This window comes from Procambarus clarkii, chromosome 63 (genome assembly GCF_040958095.1).
Source record: "Procambarus clarkii isolate CNS0578487 chromosome 63, FALCON_Pclarkii_2.0, whole genome shotgun sequence".
NCBI lineage: Eukaryota > Metazoa > Arthropoda > Malacostraca > Decapoda > Cambaridae > Procambarus > Procambarus clarkii.
The window spans coordinates 16,170,944-16,188,774 of record NC_091212.1 but is presented as its reverse complement, the minus strand read 5'-3'; the positions used below and the strand labels follow the sequence as shown (position 1 = coordinate 16,188,774).

The 17,831-nt window shown below is 43.4% G+C and overlaps 1 protein-coding gene across 5 annotated transcripts in view; it reads right to left on the bottom strand.

The window, feature by feature from the left end:
• The window catches only part of LanA (laminin subunit alpha), a 550,694-nt gene that overhangs the window by 168,868 nt on the left and 363,995 nt on the right, over positions 1–17,831 (bottom strand). For all 5 annotated transcript variants that reach the window (XM_069308774.1, XM_069308775.1, XM_069308777.1 and 2 more), the window contains one exon: positions 1,137–1,336. In XM_069308774.1, coding sequence (XP_069164875.1) covers positions 1,137–1,336 — 200 coding nt within the window. The remainder of the gene's footprint in view (positions 1–1,136; positions 1,337–17,831) is intronic.

Below are 17,831 nucleotides of genomic sequence, written 5' to 3'. Positions count from 1 at the left end.
TTGGCCGAGGCTGCATCCTGTTTTGTGTCTGTGGCTCTTCGCCGTTATTTGGGCGTTACACCCTCTGTGGCAGAGGACGCACTTTGGGTTGACCCAGATTCCCCTCTTCCCTATTTTAGGGCGCGGGTCTCCCAGATAGTTCACAGGATTATTTGGTCCAGCCAGCCTGCGGTCTTTTCCCATGCCCACGCCGTTCGTAAGATCGGCATTCGGCTGCTGTTTTGGTAATGTGCGCATTCTCTCAGAACTCATGGTGAAACTCTATCTGGGCCAACTGCTTGAGCTCCTTGAGCATTTTTTCCACTATGTCTCTTGACACCTCTATGTGTTCTATGTTGTTCTCTGGAATTCTTATTGTGTTTGGTTCTCTGAAGATTCCAGACACAAAAAGAATGGATTGCTCTGGTGTGATAGAAAGAATTGCATTACTTCGTTCGATTTCCTGCCTCTTCCCAGTTCTAAAATGGGACACGACAAATCTCCAGTTAATCCTCAACCTTTCAAAGCTGAACCAGTTCATCCTTTGTCCCACATTCTGGATGACCATTAACTATATATTTGGTATAAAAATATTTACAAATAGTGTCTAGAGAATAACTTCAAAACCAGATGGTGTATTTATAATAGATTTTGCTTCTTTCCATGTGATTCTGAACATAAAATTAGCTAGCTTGGCAGGCCCTGATCAGCTATGTTTAAATTCACAATAATTTGAAGTTATGTTTTGGGTTATAACTATAAATTTGGTGTCAAAATGTTCAAAACCTAATTATCTAGAGAACAGAAGTAAATGCAATTGTATTTACAATAGAATATATATGTAACAATGATGAATATATGAATGTTTATGAATAGCATTCAGATGATGCAATTTAGCATCAATGGAACATTTACTGTCAGAGTATGGATGATACGTTTTAGTATCATCAGAATGCATAATTGTTAATAACCACCTTGACCCTCTTACACTAGGTCATGTGCCAAAGAAACTGCTGCATAGCAAGCAATTCATTGTCAAGAGAGCATATGGAAACAAAAGACTGAATTCCTTTTTCATTAATAAAAGAGAATACTTCACTCTAGTAATTAAAGTCAATAACTTCATATATGTCAATGACAACAAAGAAAATTTATACCTTTCAATAACAACAAGTGAGTTGCTTATATTCAAGTTTAAGTCTTTTAGAGTGCGAACATCTACTTGGGCTTGCATAAGCTGAGGACGCAGCTCCCTTTTAACTTGTTGTGCATGAACTTCTGCTGATCCATACTTTTCTTCAGAATTTGCTTGAGACTCTACTGCTTGGTCACTCACACCTTCAGACTTCACTACAGCCTGTAAAGAATTTGTGGAACATTTACACTTTGTTTCTATATCTTTGAAAGATTTTAACCACTAATTTAATACAAATTACAAAAAAACAGCCTTGAATGTAATGAAACGCCATTTTCTGGGTGATCCCCGGAGGCTTCCTGGAGCTTATCGGTCTAATGTATGTTATATTAGACCGGGACATTAGCTATGGAGTTCAGACCTACTAGGGACCATGAGCCAGAACCAGGCCCCTTCAGAGAGGTTTCAGGGAGCAATAGCCCTGGAAAAACCCACCTGTTGTTGGGGGTTTTCCTTATCTGCCATCGACCGAGGTTAGGCACCCAGAAAGGTAGGCATAACAAAACAAACCCCACATGGTAAGAAACTAACAATAAAAACCGAACTGAGAGGTAGAACCCCCTACAATCCCAACAAAACAAGCAAATATAACACACTACTGCAGCGCCACCTGTCCGCGCAGCCCTACCCTCCCAGAGAGGGGGAGGGGGGCCCCAGATCTCACTGCTCCGCCTGCACAGCACTCCAGTTTGGAAGTTAAGCATCAACAAACATGAAAAAAACGCCGACCGGTGAGAGGGAGGATTGCTAGGGAGCCTTTGGGGCTTACCCAGATAATGGTGTTTCATTACATTCAATGCTGGTTTTCTGAGGGGAGCTCCTATGGCTCCCTGGAGCTTCATACCCAAAGAGAAGGAAAAGAAAGGGCTGACCCGGGAGGCGGCCGCCACAAACTCTACAATGTGAAGTCGAGACAACAACCTGCAACCTGCAAACCAAAGCAAAACAAGAACACCCAGGAGCAGACACGCTCATAAAATAATGGGCAGCCAGTAACCTGTGCGACCTTCAAATCCCAGTGCCCGAAATGAACCCAAGACATGTTACCAAACACGGCAGCGAAAGCTGCAAACGTCTGAACGGCATGGGCGGGAGGATAGACCGCAGGCTGGCTAGACTTAATAATCCTGCGGTCGATCTGGGAGACCCAAGCCCTGGAACAAGGAACGAGGTAAGCCAGATCAACCCAAAGCACATCCCCAGCCACAGCACGCAGGCAACAGAGAAGATATTTCTTTTTCTGTGGGGAGCCCCTACGGCTCCCTGGAGCTTATCGGGCTAATGTATGTTATATTAGACCGGGACATTAGCTAAGGAGTTCAGACCTACCAGGGACCAGCACCAGAACCTGGCCCCTTCAGAGAGGTTTCAGGGAGCAATGACACTGGAAAACCCTCTTGTGGTTGGGGTTTTCCCAACTATGAAAAAACCCTATATAGGGTTTTTTTGCGCTATGGAAAAAATGAAAATATAAAAACGGAAACCACGTACAAAACTCAGGCAAATCATAACATAGAACGAAAAGGCAATGTAAAGGATCTGGGTGTACTCATGTCGGAAGACCTTACCTTTAAAGAACACAATAAAGTAGCCGTCACAACTGCAAGAAAAATGACAGGTTGGATAACAAGAAATTTTCACACTAGAGATGCTATACCGATGATGATACTTTTCAAAACGCTTGTGCTCTCTAGAGTGGAGTACTGCTGCACAATGACAGCACCTTTCAAAGCTGGAGAAATTGCTGACCTGGAGAGCATGCAGAGATCCTTTACTGCTAGAATCCACTCAGTAAAACATCTAAACTATTGGGACCGACTAAAGAGCCTAAAACTGTACTCCCTTAAGCGCAGGCGGGAGAGGTACATAATAATTTACACGTGGAAATTATTAGAGGGGCTGGTCCCAAACCTGCACACAGAAATAACATCATATGAGACCAGAAGACATGGCAGGATGTGCAGAATACCCCCGTTGAAAAACAGAGGTGCAACTGGTACTCTGAGAGAGAACTCTTTCAACATCAGAGGTCCGAGACTGTACAACATGCTTCCACTACACATAAGGGGCATAACTGGCCGACCCCTCACAGTGTTCAAGAGAGAACTGGATAAGCACCTCCAAAGGATACCTGATCAACAAGGCTGTGACTCATACGTCAGGCTGCGAGCAGCCGCGTCCAACAGCCTGGTTGATCAGTCCGGCAACCAGGAGGCCTGGTCGACGACCGAGCCGCGGGGACGCTAAGCCCCGGAAGCACCTCAAGGTAACCTCAAGGTAAGGTTCCTTATCTGCCATCGACCGGGGTCAGGCACCCAGAAAGGTAGGCATGACAAAACAAACCCCACATGGTAAAAAACTAAAACAAAAAAACGAACAGAGAGGATAGACTGGAGAAAATAAACAGGGAACTTACTAACATTCAATGGGAAAATGTGTCTAAGAAATAAAAATCCTACACAGGGAATAGAAAAACTGACTTCTGAAGCATATGAAGTCAGTCTGAAACATGTTCCTTTGAGGAAAGCCAGAAAGAGGTCCAATGTAGAAAGAGAATGCAGACGACATTACAAAAGAAGGAAGAAATTAACGGAAATGCTTAAGCAGACACGACTCTCCATACAGAGAAGAAATAATTTAAACAGGGAGATTGAGGAAATCGAACAGAGACTGAAGCATTCCTATCAGACTGAAGAAAGGCAACTAGAACAGAAAGCAATTCAAGAAATAAAGAAAACCAAAAATATTTCATCACATATGCTAAATCAAAAGCGAAAACCACTGCCAGTATTGGACCTATTCGTATTAGTGAAGGTTCATACACTAAGTATGACAAAGAAATTAGTGAAATCCTAGAAAAGCAGTATGAAGACATGTTTAGCACTCCGATACTCAGCATGAAAGTGGAAGATTCGGACAATTTCTTTATGAATGATACTCAAACACCTGTAAATATAACTGATATCAACACGAGCGTGGCAGATTTTGAAAGAGAAATTGACAATATGCCTGTGCACTCAGCCCTGGGTCCAGGCTCATGGAATTCAATATTTATAAAGAAAGGCAAAGTGCCAGTAGCACAGGTTCTCAGTATAGTGTGGAGGAAGAGCTTGGACACAGGGGAGATACCAGATGCGCTTAAAGCAGCAGACATTGCCCCTCTACACAAGGGTGGTAGCAAAGCATTGGCAAAGAATTATAGACCAGTTGCACTAACGTCCAACATAATAAAAGTATTTGAAAGAGTGATCAGGAGTCAGGTCACTAGATTCATGGAAATCAATGACCTCCACAATCCAGGCCAGCATGGATTTAGAGCAGGAAGATCATGCCTCTCACAGCTACTTGACCACTATGACAAAATCACTGAGGCATTAGAGGAAAAACATAATGCAGATGTCGTATACACAGATTTTGCAAAGGCATTCGACAAATGTGACCATGGAGTGATTGCACACAAAATAAGGTCAATGGGTATAACTGGTAAAGTAGGACGCTGGATACTTAATTTCCTGTCGAACAGAACACAAAGAGTAACAGTCAATCAAGTAAAATCAAGTCCGAGCGCAGTTAAAAGCTCTGTACCTCAAGGTGCAGTCCTTGCACCACTGCTGTTCCTTATTCTCATATCAGATATAGACAAAAACACAAGTCACAGCTTCGTGTCATCCTTTGCAGATGATATCTTGAGATGATTTCGGGGCTTTAGTGTCCCCGCGGCCCGGTCCTTGACCAGGCCTCCACCCCCAGGAAGCAGCCCGTGACAGCTGACTAACACTCAGGTACCTATTTTACTGCTAGGTAACAGGGGCATAGGGTGAAAGAAACTCTGCCCATTGTTTCTCGCCGGCACCTGGGATCGAACCCAGGACCACAGGATCAGAAATCCAGCATGCTGTCCGCTCGGCCGACCGGCTCCCCAAATACAATGATACAAAAATCAGCATGAAAATTACCTCTGCTGAAGACATTGATAAACTACAAACAGATATTAACAAAGTTTTCGATTGGGCAGCAGAAAATAACATGATGTTTAACGGTGATAAATTCCAGGTACTCAGATAAGGCAAAAATGAGGATCAGGGTATAAAACACAGGGTATAAAACACAATCGAATCTGCCCATAGAAGGAAAACAGCATGTCAAGGATTTGGGAATAATGATGTCCAACGACCTAACGTGTAGGGAGCATAACCAAGCAAATATTGTGTCAGCCAGAAAAATGATTGAATGGATTACGAGAATCTTCAAGTCCAGAGATCCCATCACAATGGTTGTACTCTTCAAATCACTTGTGTTGTCCCGTCTTAAGTACTGCTCAGTACTCACTTCCCCCTTCAGAGCAGAAGAGATTGCTGAAATTGAGGGAATACAGAGAACATACACGGCACGCATAGACGAGATAAAGCACCTAAATTATTGGGATCGTCTCAAAGCTCTCCAAATGTACTCACTAGAAAGGAGACGAGAGAGATACCAAATAATATACACATGGAAAATACTGAAGGGACAGGTCCCAAATCTGCACAGTAAAATAACAACCTACTGGAGTGAACGACATGGAAGAAAATGCAGAATAGAACCAGTGAAAAGCCGAGGTGCCATGGGCACAATCAGAGAACACTGTATGAACATCAGAGGTCCACGGTTGTTCAACGTCCTACCAGCGAGCATCAAAAATATTACAGGAACAACCGTGGACATCTTCAAGAGGAAACTAGATTGTTTCCTTCAAGGAGTGCCTGACCAACTGGGCTGTGGTGGGTATGTCGGCCTGCGGGCCGCTCCAAGCAACAGCCTGGTGGACCAAACTCTCACAAGTCAAGTCTGGCCCTAGGCCGGGCTTGGGGAGTAGAAAAACTCCCAGAACCCCATCAACCAGGTATCAACCAGAGAGGTAGAAACTCCCTACAATCCCAAGGAAACAAGCAAACAAACAAACATCACACTTTACTGCCGCGCCGATCGTTTGCGCAGCCCTCCCCGCCCCGAGAGGGGAAGGGGGGAGCCCCAGACCTACCGCGCCGGCTGCCAAGCTTCAGTTCGTAAGCTAATGTCAACCGGGATAGACGTTTCTCTGGTCTCAGTTTCATGGGTGGTATTTGCCTTGTGTGGCGTTCACTGCCGTGTGTTGTGTTGTGCGGTGGCCAGGAGTACCTCATCAGTGCCGGGGCTGCATGCGCTTAGTGGCTGACTTCCCTAAGCGCCCTGTGAGTACTGCCCTTGCGTAACAGGGTTATTTACAATAGGGCGTTCGGGAACCATTCCCATATTGGTTCTTGCTGATCGGCATTTGCCTTGCCCATGGGGCCAGCTGGGGCTTGGGGCCCTTGTTTGGCCCTGGGTAGGGATTGGTATTGTGCTGGTTAGAGCATCAAGGTGTTGCACAGTCTGCCACCAAAGCGGCGACCGGTTCCTGTTGCCTCTGGAGACGGTGTACTTTTGCGGGGGGTTTCTTTTGTTTTTATTTTCAATTGCCTGGTGGGGGTCTGCCCAGTGTGGCTATAGTTCTACTGGTAGTGTTTGGCAGCCTTCTGCTGGGCCCCCGTGATTGTACACGTCTCAGGGGTTTTCAGTACTATCCTCTACCCTCTTGTTATATTTAGGTTTCTTTACCGGTTTAGCAACACCTTGCCCGGGCTTCCCGTAGCAGTCAGCCTACGGGCCCTGGAAACCCCTGTCTGGGTTCGGTGGACCATTGAATGTGTCTTCCGGGTTCCAAACCGTCTTGTACAGGATCGTTGGTTGCTGTGCCCTTGTCTCTGGGTGACAGTAGCCACTTTTACTTCCGTCATGCTGCCTGTTGGGTCACTGACACCTTGACCTTGAGTCTTGCGAGAGAGATTCTCTGTTTGTTCTCCAGTACTCTCCTGATGTTATTACTGTTTAGAGTACAGGCGGTATCCGTGTTGCAAGCTATGTTTGGTTGCTGCAACATGCTAGGTTGGTTTCCCACTTGGATGCCTGAGGCTGCTCCATTTTGGTTAGATGCTGTTCCCCCTTTCCCGGCTCCGGACCGTCTGCGGGTTTCGGGGTCGGGGCGGGGTTTCGTTGGGGCCGAGACTCAGGCGGTTTTCGGGGGCCTGCCCTGTTCGGGTTGGGGGACAGAGGTTTTCGAGCCTGTTCCCCCTGCCAAGGCTTCTGGGTCTTACCAGTGGCATTTTCTTGCTGCCTTTCCCATGGGCTCTTGCTTTTCTTAAGGGCGGAGGGCTTGGAGGACGGCTCTGCCCTGGGGCCTCTGTTGCTGGTTCCTGGGGCTGTGGGGGATGCCTGCTGGGGCGGTTTGCCCCTGCCGGGATGTTCTGCTTTTGGGCGGCGTTTTTCGCCCATCCAGTCTGCTTTCTTCCCACTTTTGCTGGTGTGTTTTCGTATTTTTAGCGTCGGTCACAGCCCTCTTGTTCTGGCGGCCATTTTCGTCTGCCAGTTTTCCAGCGTGGCCACCAGGGCAGCGTTGCGGTTTGTTTACATGCGTCTGGGTGTACGAGTGAGCTTCTTGGGTGAGTTTTCACCTTTTTTCACTATGCTCTAGTTGCCCCTGGGAGGTGGTGATCTTTGGAGGTGAAATACTCTGAAATTACCATCTCTTTTAAGGGTCTGAGCTGTGGTGCAGTGGGTTAAAGGCTTACCAGTTATGCCAGTTGCTGCAAGGCTTCTGTGCTGGCTAGGGTTCGAATCTCCTGGTGGGAAAGTGTTCTAAGGTTGTATAATCTCTCTTGCGGTGTTTAGGCAAGTTGTGCATTAAGCATAGACACAGAGTTCTCCCATATTAACAGGAAGTTGATGAAAGAAAGTGAGTAGCCCCTCACTATGCTCTAGTTGCCCTTGGGAGGTGGTGATCTTTGGAGGTGAAATACTCCAAAATTACCATCTCTTTTAAGGGTCTGAGCTGTGGTGCAGTGGGTTAAAGGCTTACCAGTTATGCCAGTTGCTGCAAGGCTTCTGTGCTGGCTAGGGTTCGAATCTCCTGGTGGGAAAGTGTTCTAAGGTTGTATAATCTCTCTTGCGGTGTTTAGGCAAGTTGTGCATTAAGCATAGACACAGAGTTCTCCCATATTAACAGGAAAGTGATGAAAGAAAGTGAGTAGCCCCTCACTATGCTCTAGTTGCTCTTGGGAGGTAGTGATCTTTGGAGGTGAAATACTCTGAAATTACCATCTCTTTTGACCTTTAAATGGTGCATAGCTATATACCATTTGACACCTACACGCGCATACCAAAAAAAAAAAAAAAAAATTATTTTTTCTTCCTAACCTGTTAATTTGTGTTCACTGATCACGGGAAATATAATAAAAAAATCGTAAGTGGCATATATTGCCCACTATAGGGCGGGGAAGTGTGGCAAAAATCAGGCGCTGACTGAGCGTGCGTCCCAGGCAGTCTGTTGATCGCCAGCTATCAGGCCAGAGTTTCCACAAAGAGATAATTACCTAATTATTTCAATGTCTCTGATTGATTTTTCGTAGTTTTTTTTTGCTGTAATATTATTCAATAGTTTGTAGTGTGATATATTTATATAATAAAATGAGTGAATCATCGCTGTACTCAAAAATATGGTGTGCATATTATTGATTCAATTATGTTCTTCAAACAGTGAACAAATACTTTGTCGGTTATTACACTATATACACAGGTTATATATAAGTATCTGCATGTTTTGTTCACCATGACGAACCACTAAGTTGGTATGCTGAGTGGCAGTGGCAGTGGCAGGCAGTGACTGGCTGCCACAGGCTGCCACTCCCTCCCTCCCGCACCTCACCTGACTTGCCACCATTCTCCACCCACTCCATTCTCCATTATGTTTTTGATTTTATATACATACATTATATATAAGTACTGGTATTTACATGTTTTGTTCACCATAACTGTACATCTAAGCTTGCATGGTGAGTAAAGACGTAGCTACTCACACAGTCAGCTGATGGGTGCCGCCCTCAAGGCCAGACGCACTAATATTTCTCCTACAACAATACTGTGTGGTGTTATTACGCTATATACACACACATTATATATTAATATCTACCTGTTTTATTCACCATACTTGTACAAGTAAACTGGTATGGTGCCCAAAGACCATCGTGGTCATCAGTAAACAACATGATAAGGCCTGCAGACGACGCTCCTCCCTCACCAAAATGGCGGCTCCCAACCTCCTACTCTCGCTGTTATCTCACACTATACACACGTTATATATAAGTATCTACATTTGTGTTCACCATAGCGAACCACTAAGCTGGTATGGTGAGTGCAGTCAATAAAAGGTGGCCACACACACTCAAAAGACAACGCCACCATCCTCCCTCCCACAGCATTACTCCTCCCTCCATGGCGCACAGCGCCAAATATCACCAAAATCGTGGTATTGGCAGAACCCTGGTCAGTTTTATCACAGTCAGGGGTCGTCTGTAATAATATCATCGCTACATAATAGCATGAACAAGTATATTATGGCATTTTTAGGCGATGCTGTGGTCACAAGCTGAACAGCAGTGCTGTGAGTTCATGCTGCGTGCGTCAGACTTGGTAGCTGACTCAATACTGAGGCCCCTAACACCCGGGAGTTTGGCCCACAATTTTTTAAAAAATGGCGTCTGTTTACAAGAGCCCTGATGAAGGTGTGGTGAACTCCGTGTATCCGCGGGCCGTTTAAATCTTGCGTAGTACTCCAAAGCATCACATGATGCGATGCGCAATTTATTGCAAGTCGGTCAAAGCATCATATGATGCGATGCGCAATTGAAGGGTTAAGGGTCTGAGCTGTGGTGCAGTGGGTTAAAGGCTTACCAGTTATGCCAGTTGCTGCAAGGCTTCTGTGCTGGCTAGGGTTCGAATCTCCTGGTGGTAAAGTGTTCTAAGGTTGTATAATCTCTCTTGCGGTGTTTAGGCAAGTTGTGCATTAAGCATAGACACAGAGTTCTCCCATATTAACAGGAATTTGATGAAAGAAAGTGAGTAGCCCCTCACTATGCTCTAGTTGCCCTTGGGAGGTGGTGATCTTTGGAGGTGAAATATTCCGAAATTACCATCTCTTTTATGGGTCTGAGCTGTGGTGCAGTGGGTTAAAGGCTTACCAGATATATACCAGTTGCTGCAAGACTTCTGTGCTGGTTAGGGTTCAAATCTCCTGGTGGGAAAGTGTTCTAAGGTTGTATAATCTCTCTTGCGGTGTTTAGGCAAGTTGTGCATAAATAAATATATATATATATATATATATATATATATATATATATATATATATATATATATATATATATATATATATATATATATATATATATATATATATATGTCGTACCTAGTAGCCAGAACTCACTTATCAGCCTACTATGCAAGGCCCAATTTGACTAATAAGCCAAGTTTTCATGAAATAATTGTTTTTCGACTACCTAACCTACCTAACCTAACCTAACTTTTTGGGTTACCTAACCTAACCTAACCTATAAAGATAGGTTAGGTTAGGTTAGGTAGGGTTGGTTAGGTTTGGTCATATATCTACGTTAATTTAAACTCCAATAAAAAAAAATTGACCTCATACATAATGAAATGGGTAGATTTATCATTTCATAAGAAAAAAGTTAGAGAAAATATATTAATTCAGGAAAACTTGGCTTATTAGGCAAATCGGGCCTTGCATAGTAGGCTGACAAGTGCATTCTGGCTATTAGGTACGACATATATATATTATATATATATATATATATATATATATATATATATATATATATATTGCTTATACATGTGCCCATCCGGGCTCAAGAAGGGTGCCTCTTTAGTACAAGCTTGGAGTAGTTTCCTCAGAATATTTTCTGGCATGTCATGTCTCTTGACATGCCAGAATATATATATATATATATATATATATATATATATATATATATGTATATATATAGACATATGTCGTACCTAGTAGCCAGAACGCACTTCTCGGCCTATAATGCAAGGCCTGATTTGCCTAATAAGCCAAACTTCGTTGACTATTACGCACCTCCAAAGTACTGAGTGTGTAATACAGTGTGTTACTGTGTAAATAGTATGTGAAACTGTACATATTGTAATTTTAGTGAATTTTTACCACGTAATATTGTGACAATAAACATTTATTGTGGACACATTACTGACACATGTATCACAGTTTCATGGAAAATTATGAACATTCTACTGTATACATATTGTAAATGTCACAAATATGCATCATATACAATAAAAGAAACAAATAAAACCGCATTGGAAATGCATAGAAAAAATATTTGAAAATATATTTGTGGCAACACACGGTGCTTGAATGGCCTGCGCGACCGTTTCTGGGAGCTGCACACACGGGCGACCAGGCCCTGATGACGTCACAGCGTACCTTGTCCACGCCCTCACAGCCAAAGTAAGTGGAATTTAGTAATTATTTTTACATAGACATGTTCAGCGATGGTAATTTATCATTTTGCAAAGAAAAATTATATTTTGGGGAACATTTGATGTCATGCACACTAGGGGAATTTCACAATAAACACAGCGCATCACACTAGTTACATGGGGGACACTCGTTTTGTATGACGTCCGTCTCACATGACGAACATGGAACGGATTAAATTCGTTATGCGAGGTACCACTGTATATACAGTGGAACCTCTATTAACGAGTGGCTCTATTAACGAGTTTTTCCAGTAACGAGCAAGCCACTCGCAGCAAATTTGTCTCTATTGACGACCTCGCCTCTATTAACGAGTGAAACCACATGGCGCTTCCTAGCGTCTCGCGGGTTCTCGCAAATTCTCGGACGCCTCCGACGCCAGTGTTGTTGTTGTATCTCACACGACAAGCATCCCTCTGGATTTATTTGAGCTTTTCTTTGGGTTTTTAGTGGTTTTGCGACTACAATTTGTAACACACGATGTCTCCAAAGAAGCTGCTTGCTAAAGATAGTGTTTTCAAGAGGAAGAAAGACACAATTATTATGGATTTCAAGAAGGAAATTATAGCAAAGCATGAGTGTGGTGTCTGTGTGATTGATCTCACAAGGAAGTATGGCAGGTCCTCATCAACAATTTACACCATTAGTAAGGGAATGAGGAGGTAAGGGAGGATGCTGCCTCTTCCACTGAGATCAGGGAAGTGTTTGGAATGTTTGAAAAGGTGAACGCATTCTTGGAAAAGCTGCCCTGATAAAGCAGTGACAACCCAGTGTGTGAAAATGTTTAATTAATTTATCACTTTGTGATAACACTTTATGAAAGTGTTATCACTTTCGCAGGTATATGTCGCTTGAACGTAACACACTTTTTTTCTCTTGAATGCATCCAAACACCGCGCTCAAGCATCATTTGAGCAAATATTTCTATAAAATCCAATACTTATCCGATCGACTTGGGGATTGTATACATGTTTGCCGTGAAATTTCCGTTTTCTTTAATAACCACATTGCCTATTTGAGAAAACGGCATTGTATTGTATCTTCGTGGTAAGACTATTATATTGTTGACACAACGAGTGTAATCAACGTAGTTTTTTTATTTGGTGCTGGTCTAACGCATCCTTGTGTGACATTTGAAATGAAATTTGGGTGAAATTCCCAAGAAGAGAGAGTCCGCCTGACTCAGAGGTGAATTCTCCTTCCACACCATAACCCCTCTCCTCCTTCCCACCTCTCCATCGTCTCCCTCAAGCCAGCAACTACTCTTCATAAGGTAAAGTAAATATTAAAACACTACAACAAAACATTTATATTTACATGTGCAGTATTATATTTACATAAAAAAAGTCATACAAGTATGGATGTTTTTGGGAGTGGAACGGATTAAATTTATTTCCTTTATTTTAAATGGGGAAATTTGTTTCCAAAGACGAGTTTTCCAGGTAACGAGCTCGGTGCCAGAACGGATTAAACTCGTTAATAGAGGTTCTACTGTATATATATATATATATATATATATATATATATATATATATATATATATATATATATATATATATATATATATATATATATATATATATATATTTATATTTATTATATATTTATATATATTATATATTTATATATATATTATATATTCCTATATAATAAAAAAAAATATACATATATATATTCATACACATACACACAAAATGTATAAAAACATACATACATACACATGACAAAAATAAAGAAAGAAAAGACAATGACAAGCCACCGACAGGTGGGCAGAGAGCACCACGCTGGCCAGATAAAGAAGGCACCAAAAGAGCACAAAAACTGCACCAAAAGGCCCACCTCGACAACAAAAACCCATGGCCCCGGCACGACCACAACACGTGCAAAGACCCAAAAAGATCAGCCTGCAATCCAGGAAGACCCCGGAACCCCAAAAGGCAGAACTGGATCACACATGAGGTTACTAAAAGCCTTTGAACCCACAAAGGGGGCCCAAGAGTAAGAAACCTCTGGAACAAAACCAAAGAACCCAAAGGAACCTGAAATCGAACCTAGGGGAGCCCAAACTACCACATCTTCTGGCAGAAATACACCACGAAAAGGACAAAGCACAGCACCCCGACAGAAACCCAGGGAAACGGCCAAAATGGACCGAAAACAGAGGGACTAGGTGTGGGAGCAAGCATAAACAAACAGGAACACTGAGCCCAAACCCCAGGGCCCAGACCCAAACAGACAGAAAACGAAAAACCGGTGCAAAAAACAGCACCCAAGCATTCGCAGAGGATCAAAAGATGGGCAGAACACCCCGGAAAAGCAAAGACATGGCAACAGGAGGATAAAACCCCTGAAGGAGGTGAAAAACACACCCAAAACGCAAGTACGAACACCCAGGCACATGTAAACAAACCGCAGCGCCACCCTGGTGGCCAAGCGAGGAAACATGCCGAAAAGAAAATGGCCACAAGAACAAGGAGCCCTGACCAATGGAATAGATCCGAAAACACGCCAGCAAATGTGGAAAGTAAGCAGACGAGATGGATGAAAAATAACTGACCAGAAGCAGAAAACCCAGGCTGGGGCAAACAGCCCCAGAACTGCTAGCAGGCATCCCCCACAGCCCCGGGAACCCGCAACAGAAGGCCATGGGGTAAAGCCGTCCTCCACGCCTTCTGTCCTTAAAGAAAATGTGGAGTCCAGAGGAAAGGCATCAGAGAAAGGGATGCTGATAAGACCCAGTGAAGCCTCAGCAGGAGGCCCAGGCTCGAAAACCTCTGTCCCCAACCCGAACTGGGCAGCTCCCAAAACCACGGGAGTCTCAGCCCCAACCCCAAAACCCATAGACGGTCAGGAGCCGGGAACAGGGAGGAGAAAGAGGCAAACAACACCTAACCAAAACAGGGCGGCCCCGGTTCATCCAGGTGGGAAACCAACCTAGCGTGTTGCAGCAACCTAACCTAGCTTGCAACACGGATGCCGCCTGTACTCTGAACAGTAAGTACATCAGGAGAGTACTGGAGAACAAGCAGAGAATACCTCTCACAAGACTCTGGGTCAAGGTGTCAATGACCCAACAGGCAACATGATGGAGGTAAAAGTGGCGACTGTCACCCGGAGACAAGGGCACTGCAACCAACGAACCCGCACAAGATGGGTTGGAATCCGGAAGACACATACAGTGGTCCACCGAGCCCCGACAGGGTTTTCCAGGGCCCGTAGGCTTACTGGTACGGGAAGCCAGGGCAAGGTGTTGCTAACCGGTTAAAACCCAAAACTAACAAGGGGTAGAGGACAACGCTGAAAACCCCTGCGACGTGTACAATCACGGGGCTTAGCAGAGGCCCACCAAACACTACCAGTGGAACTATAGCCACACTAGGCAGCTCCCACCAGGAAAAGGAAAATAAAAACAAAAGGAAAACCCCCGCAAAAGTACATCATCCACAACACCTTGACACCCCAACCAGCACAATACCAGCCACTACCCAAGGCCAAACAAGGGCCCCAAGCCCCAGCTGGCCCCAAGGGCGAGGCAAATGCTGAGAAGCAAGAACCTCTACGGGAATGATTTCAGAACGCCCCAAGGAAGATAACCCTGTCATGCAGGGGCAGTACTCACAGGGCGCTTAAGGAAGGAAGCCCCTAAGTGCATGCAGCCCGGGTACTGATGAGGAACACCTGGCAACCGCACAACACAACACACGGCAGTGAACGCCACACAAGACGAACACCGCCTAGGAAACAGAGGCCAGAGAAACGTCTATCCCAGTTGACATTAGCTTACGAACTGATGCTAGGCAGTCGGCGCGGTGAGGTCCGGGGCTCCCTCCTCCCCCTCTCGGGGCGGTGGAGTGCTGTGCGGACAGTTGGCACGGCAGTAAAGTGTGATGTTTGCTTGTTTCCTTCTTTCCTTGGGATTATAGGACGTGTCTACCTCTCTTTTCGGTTTTATGTTTTAGTTTTTTATCATGTGGGGTTTGTTTTGTTATGCCTACCTTTTTGGGTGCCTAACCCTGGTCGATGGCAGATAAGGAAAACCCCAACCACAAGGGGGTTTTCCAGGGCCATTGCTCCCTGAAACCTCTCTGAAGGGGCCAGGTTCTGGTGCTGGTCCCTGGTAGGTCTGAACTTCTTAGCTAATGTCCCGGTCTAATATAACATACATGAGCCCGAAAAGCTCCAGGGAGCCGTAGGGGCTCCCCACAGAAATAAATATATTAATTCATCACCCAGCAAAAATCTGCTATCAGAATAATAACAAACTATGCTTTCACACAACACTCAGCTCCCTTGTTTAAAGCCCTTAACATGCTAAATATTAACTCCCTCCACACATTCTCTTGTGTCAACTACATTTACAAAACCCTGTTCTTAAATGCTCTGAAACTCTCCCTGGAAAGATGTAATAGGACCCATTATCACCACACCAGAAATAAATATCTCTCTGATATCCCCAGGGTCAAACTTAATCTGTGTAAACACTATGCAAATAAAGAGACCTAGTCTATGGAACTCATTCCCTAGTGAACTGAAAAGCTGTCAAACTTTTGCCTCATTCAAAAACAAAAACAAAAAATACTTAATTTCATCTTCGTAGTTTCCTACACTGAGCTTTAATTTTGCTCTGTATCTAGTGTTACCCAATCTCCCAATCTTTATGTACTTAATCCAAACAACTTTATCATTGTGTTCATTGCTGTCTTCTTTTTTGTGCTGGCCATATGCTGTATTGTGCCTACTAATTTTTTTTAAACTACCATTCAAGCTGTCATTGCAATCAATCTGAGCTACCTATGTGCTTTAATATACCTACAATTTCTCTCATCTTTTATCTTTTATTTTTTTCTTGTTATGTAACTGTTATCATTTTTATAAATTTTGCTAGTATTTACCTACTTAAAATTTTCTTAGATTAAGGACCTGCCCAAAACGCTGCGCATACTAGTGGCTTTACAAGAATGTAATTACTATGCCATGTATCTCACAATCCCAATGTACCTTCTTGTATATATATAAATAAATAAAATATAAAATAAATAAATTCAATAAATAAATTAAATAAGCGAAAATACTGTATACACTTTACCTGCACTTTGGAAAGTTGATGGAGTTTATTATATTTGAAATGTGGTGAGGCAGAGGAAGAGAGATGTTATTATTTGGCAGAGGAGTCCCTTACCTTTATCACAGCTTTGTCAGAGTGATATTTTTCAGGAAGACTTTACACTTCTCCCCATTTTGCACACATTTCTTTTATTAGAGAACTAAATTTAGGCATATCAAACTTGGTAACAAGAAAAGACATGTGTGCACCACTTTCATATTTTGCTGAGTTCTTATTTCATCTGAATCATGGTTCTAACTAATTTTATTTTTGCTTGGCCCTTAACACTTTCGCGCTCTCGGCGCTCAAAAAAAAACAATACCCCAGATGCTTTCGGCACTTCGCGCGCCTACGCAGTAAGACCGAAAAAGTGTACACTCTTTTGACTGTCCTGACAATAATTGAAGGCGCACGTATTTAAATTTGGTATCACTGTGTTCGCAATGAAATTGTCTATAAGAGCATACCTATAAAATGCCGCCCAAGCATAAGGAGTATCAACACCAAATAAAAAACTATGCAGATCACTCGCCGAGAGCGCCAAACAGCAACAAAATGTTTCCACTCTCTTAATGGTTGCGAAGCCTACAGTTGTCCTACATCGCTAATATTGGTATCATTGGAATCGCAATAAAATTCTCTACACGGACATATGCATATGAATGTTTAATATAGGTAATTGCCCACCCGCAAGAGTGTGTGAAGTGGAGAGTATTTAGCCGCGAGCGCACTGGCGAAAACACAGGGGGGAAATCATGCTTGGAAAGTTTATACGTTTCTTGACCTTACTTTTCTATGTACGTATTTCTTTTTTATACCAATGTGTTCGCAATAAAATTTTCTATAAGATGAACTGTATAACATTTGTACAAAGCATGTGTAAGAGAAGCGCCAAATATAGAACCACGTCGCTCAGTATGCGTTCGCGGCAGAAACGAACGCATTGTTTTCGTTCGTTTGATGTTTGTCATGTTTATACTTGTTGAAACATTTTATAATTTGTATGACAGTGATCGCAGTAAAATTCCCTACACAGACATATACATAACACATAAAAATATTTCCCACGTGTTGGATATATCAACGGCTAAAGGGAACCCACTGCCACACGCTCGCCACACCCCCAAACATACTTTGTGTATTTTTTT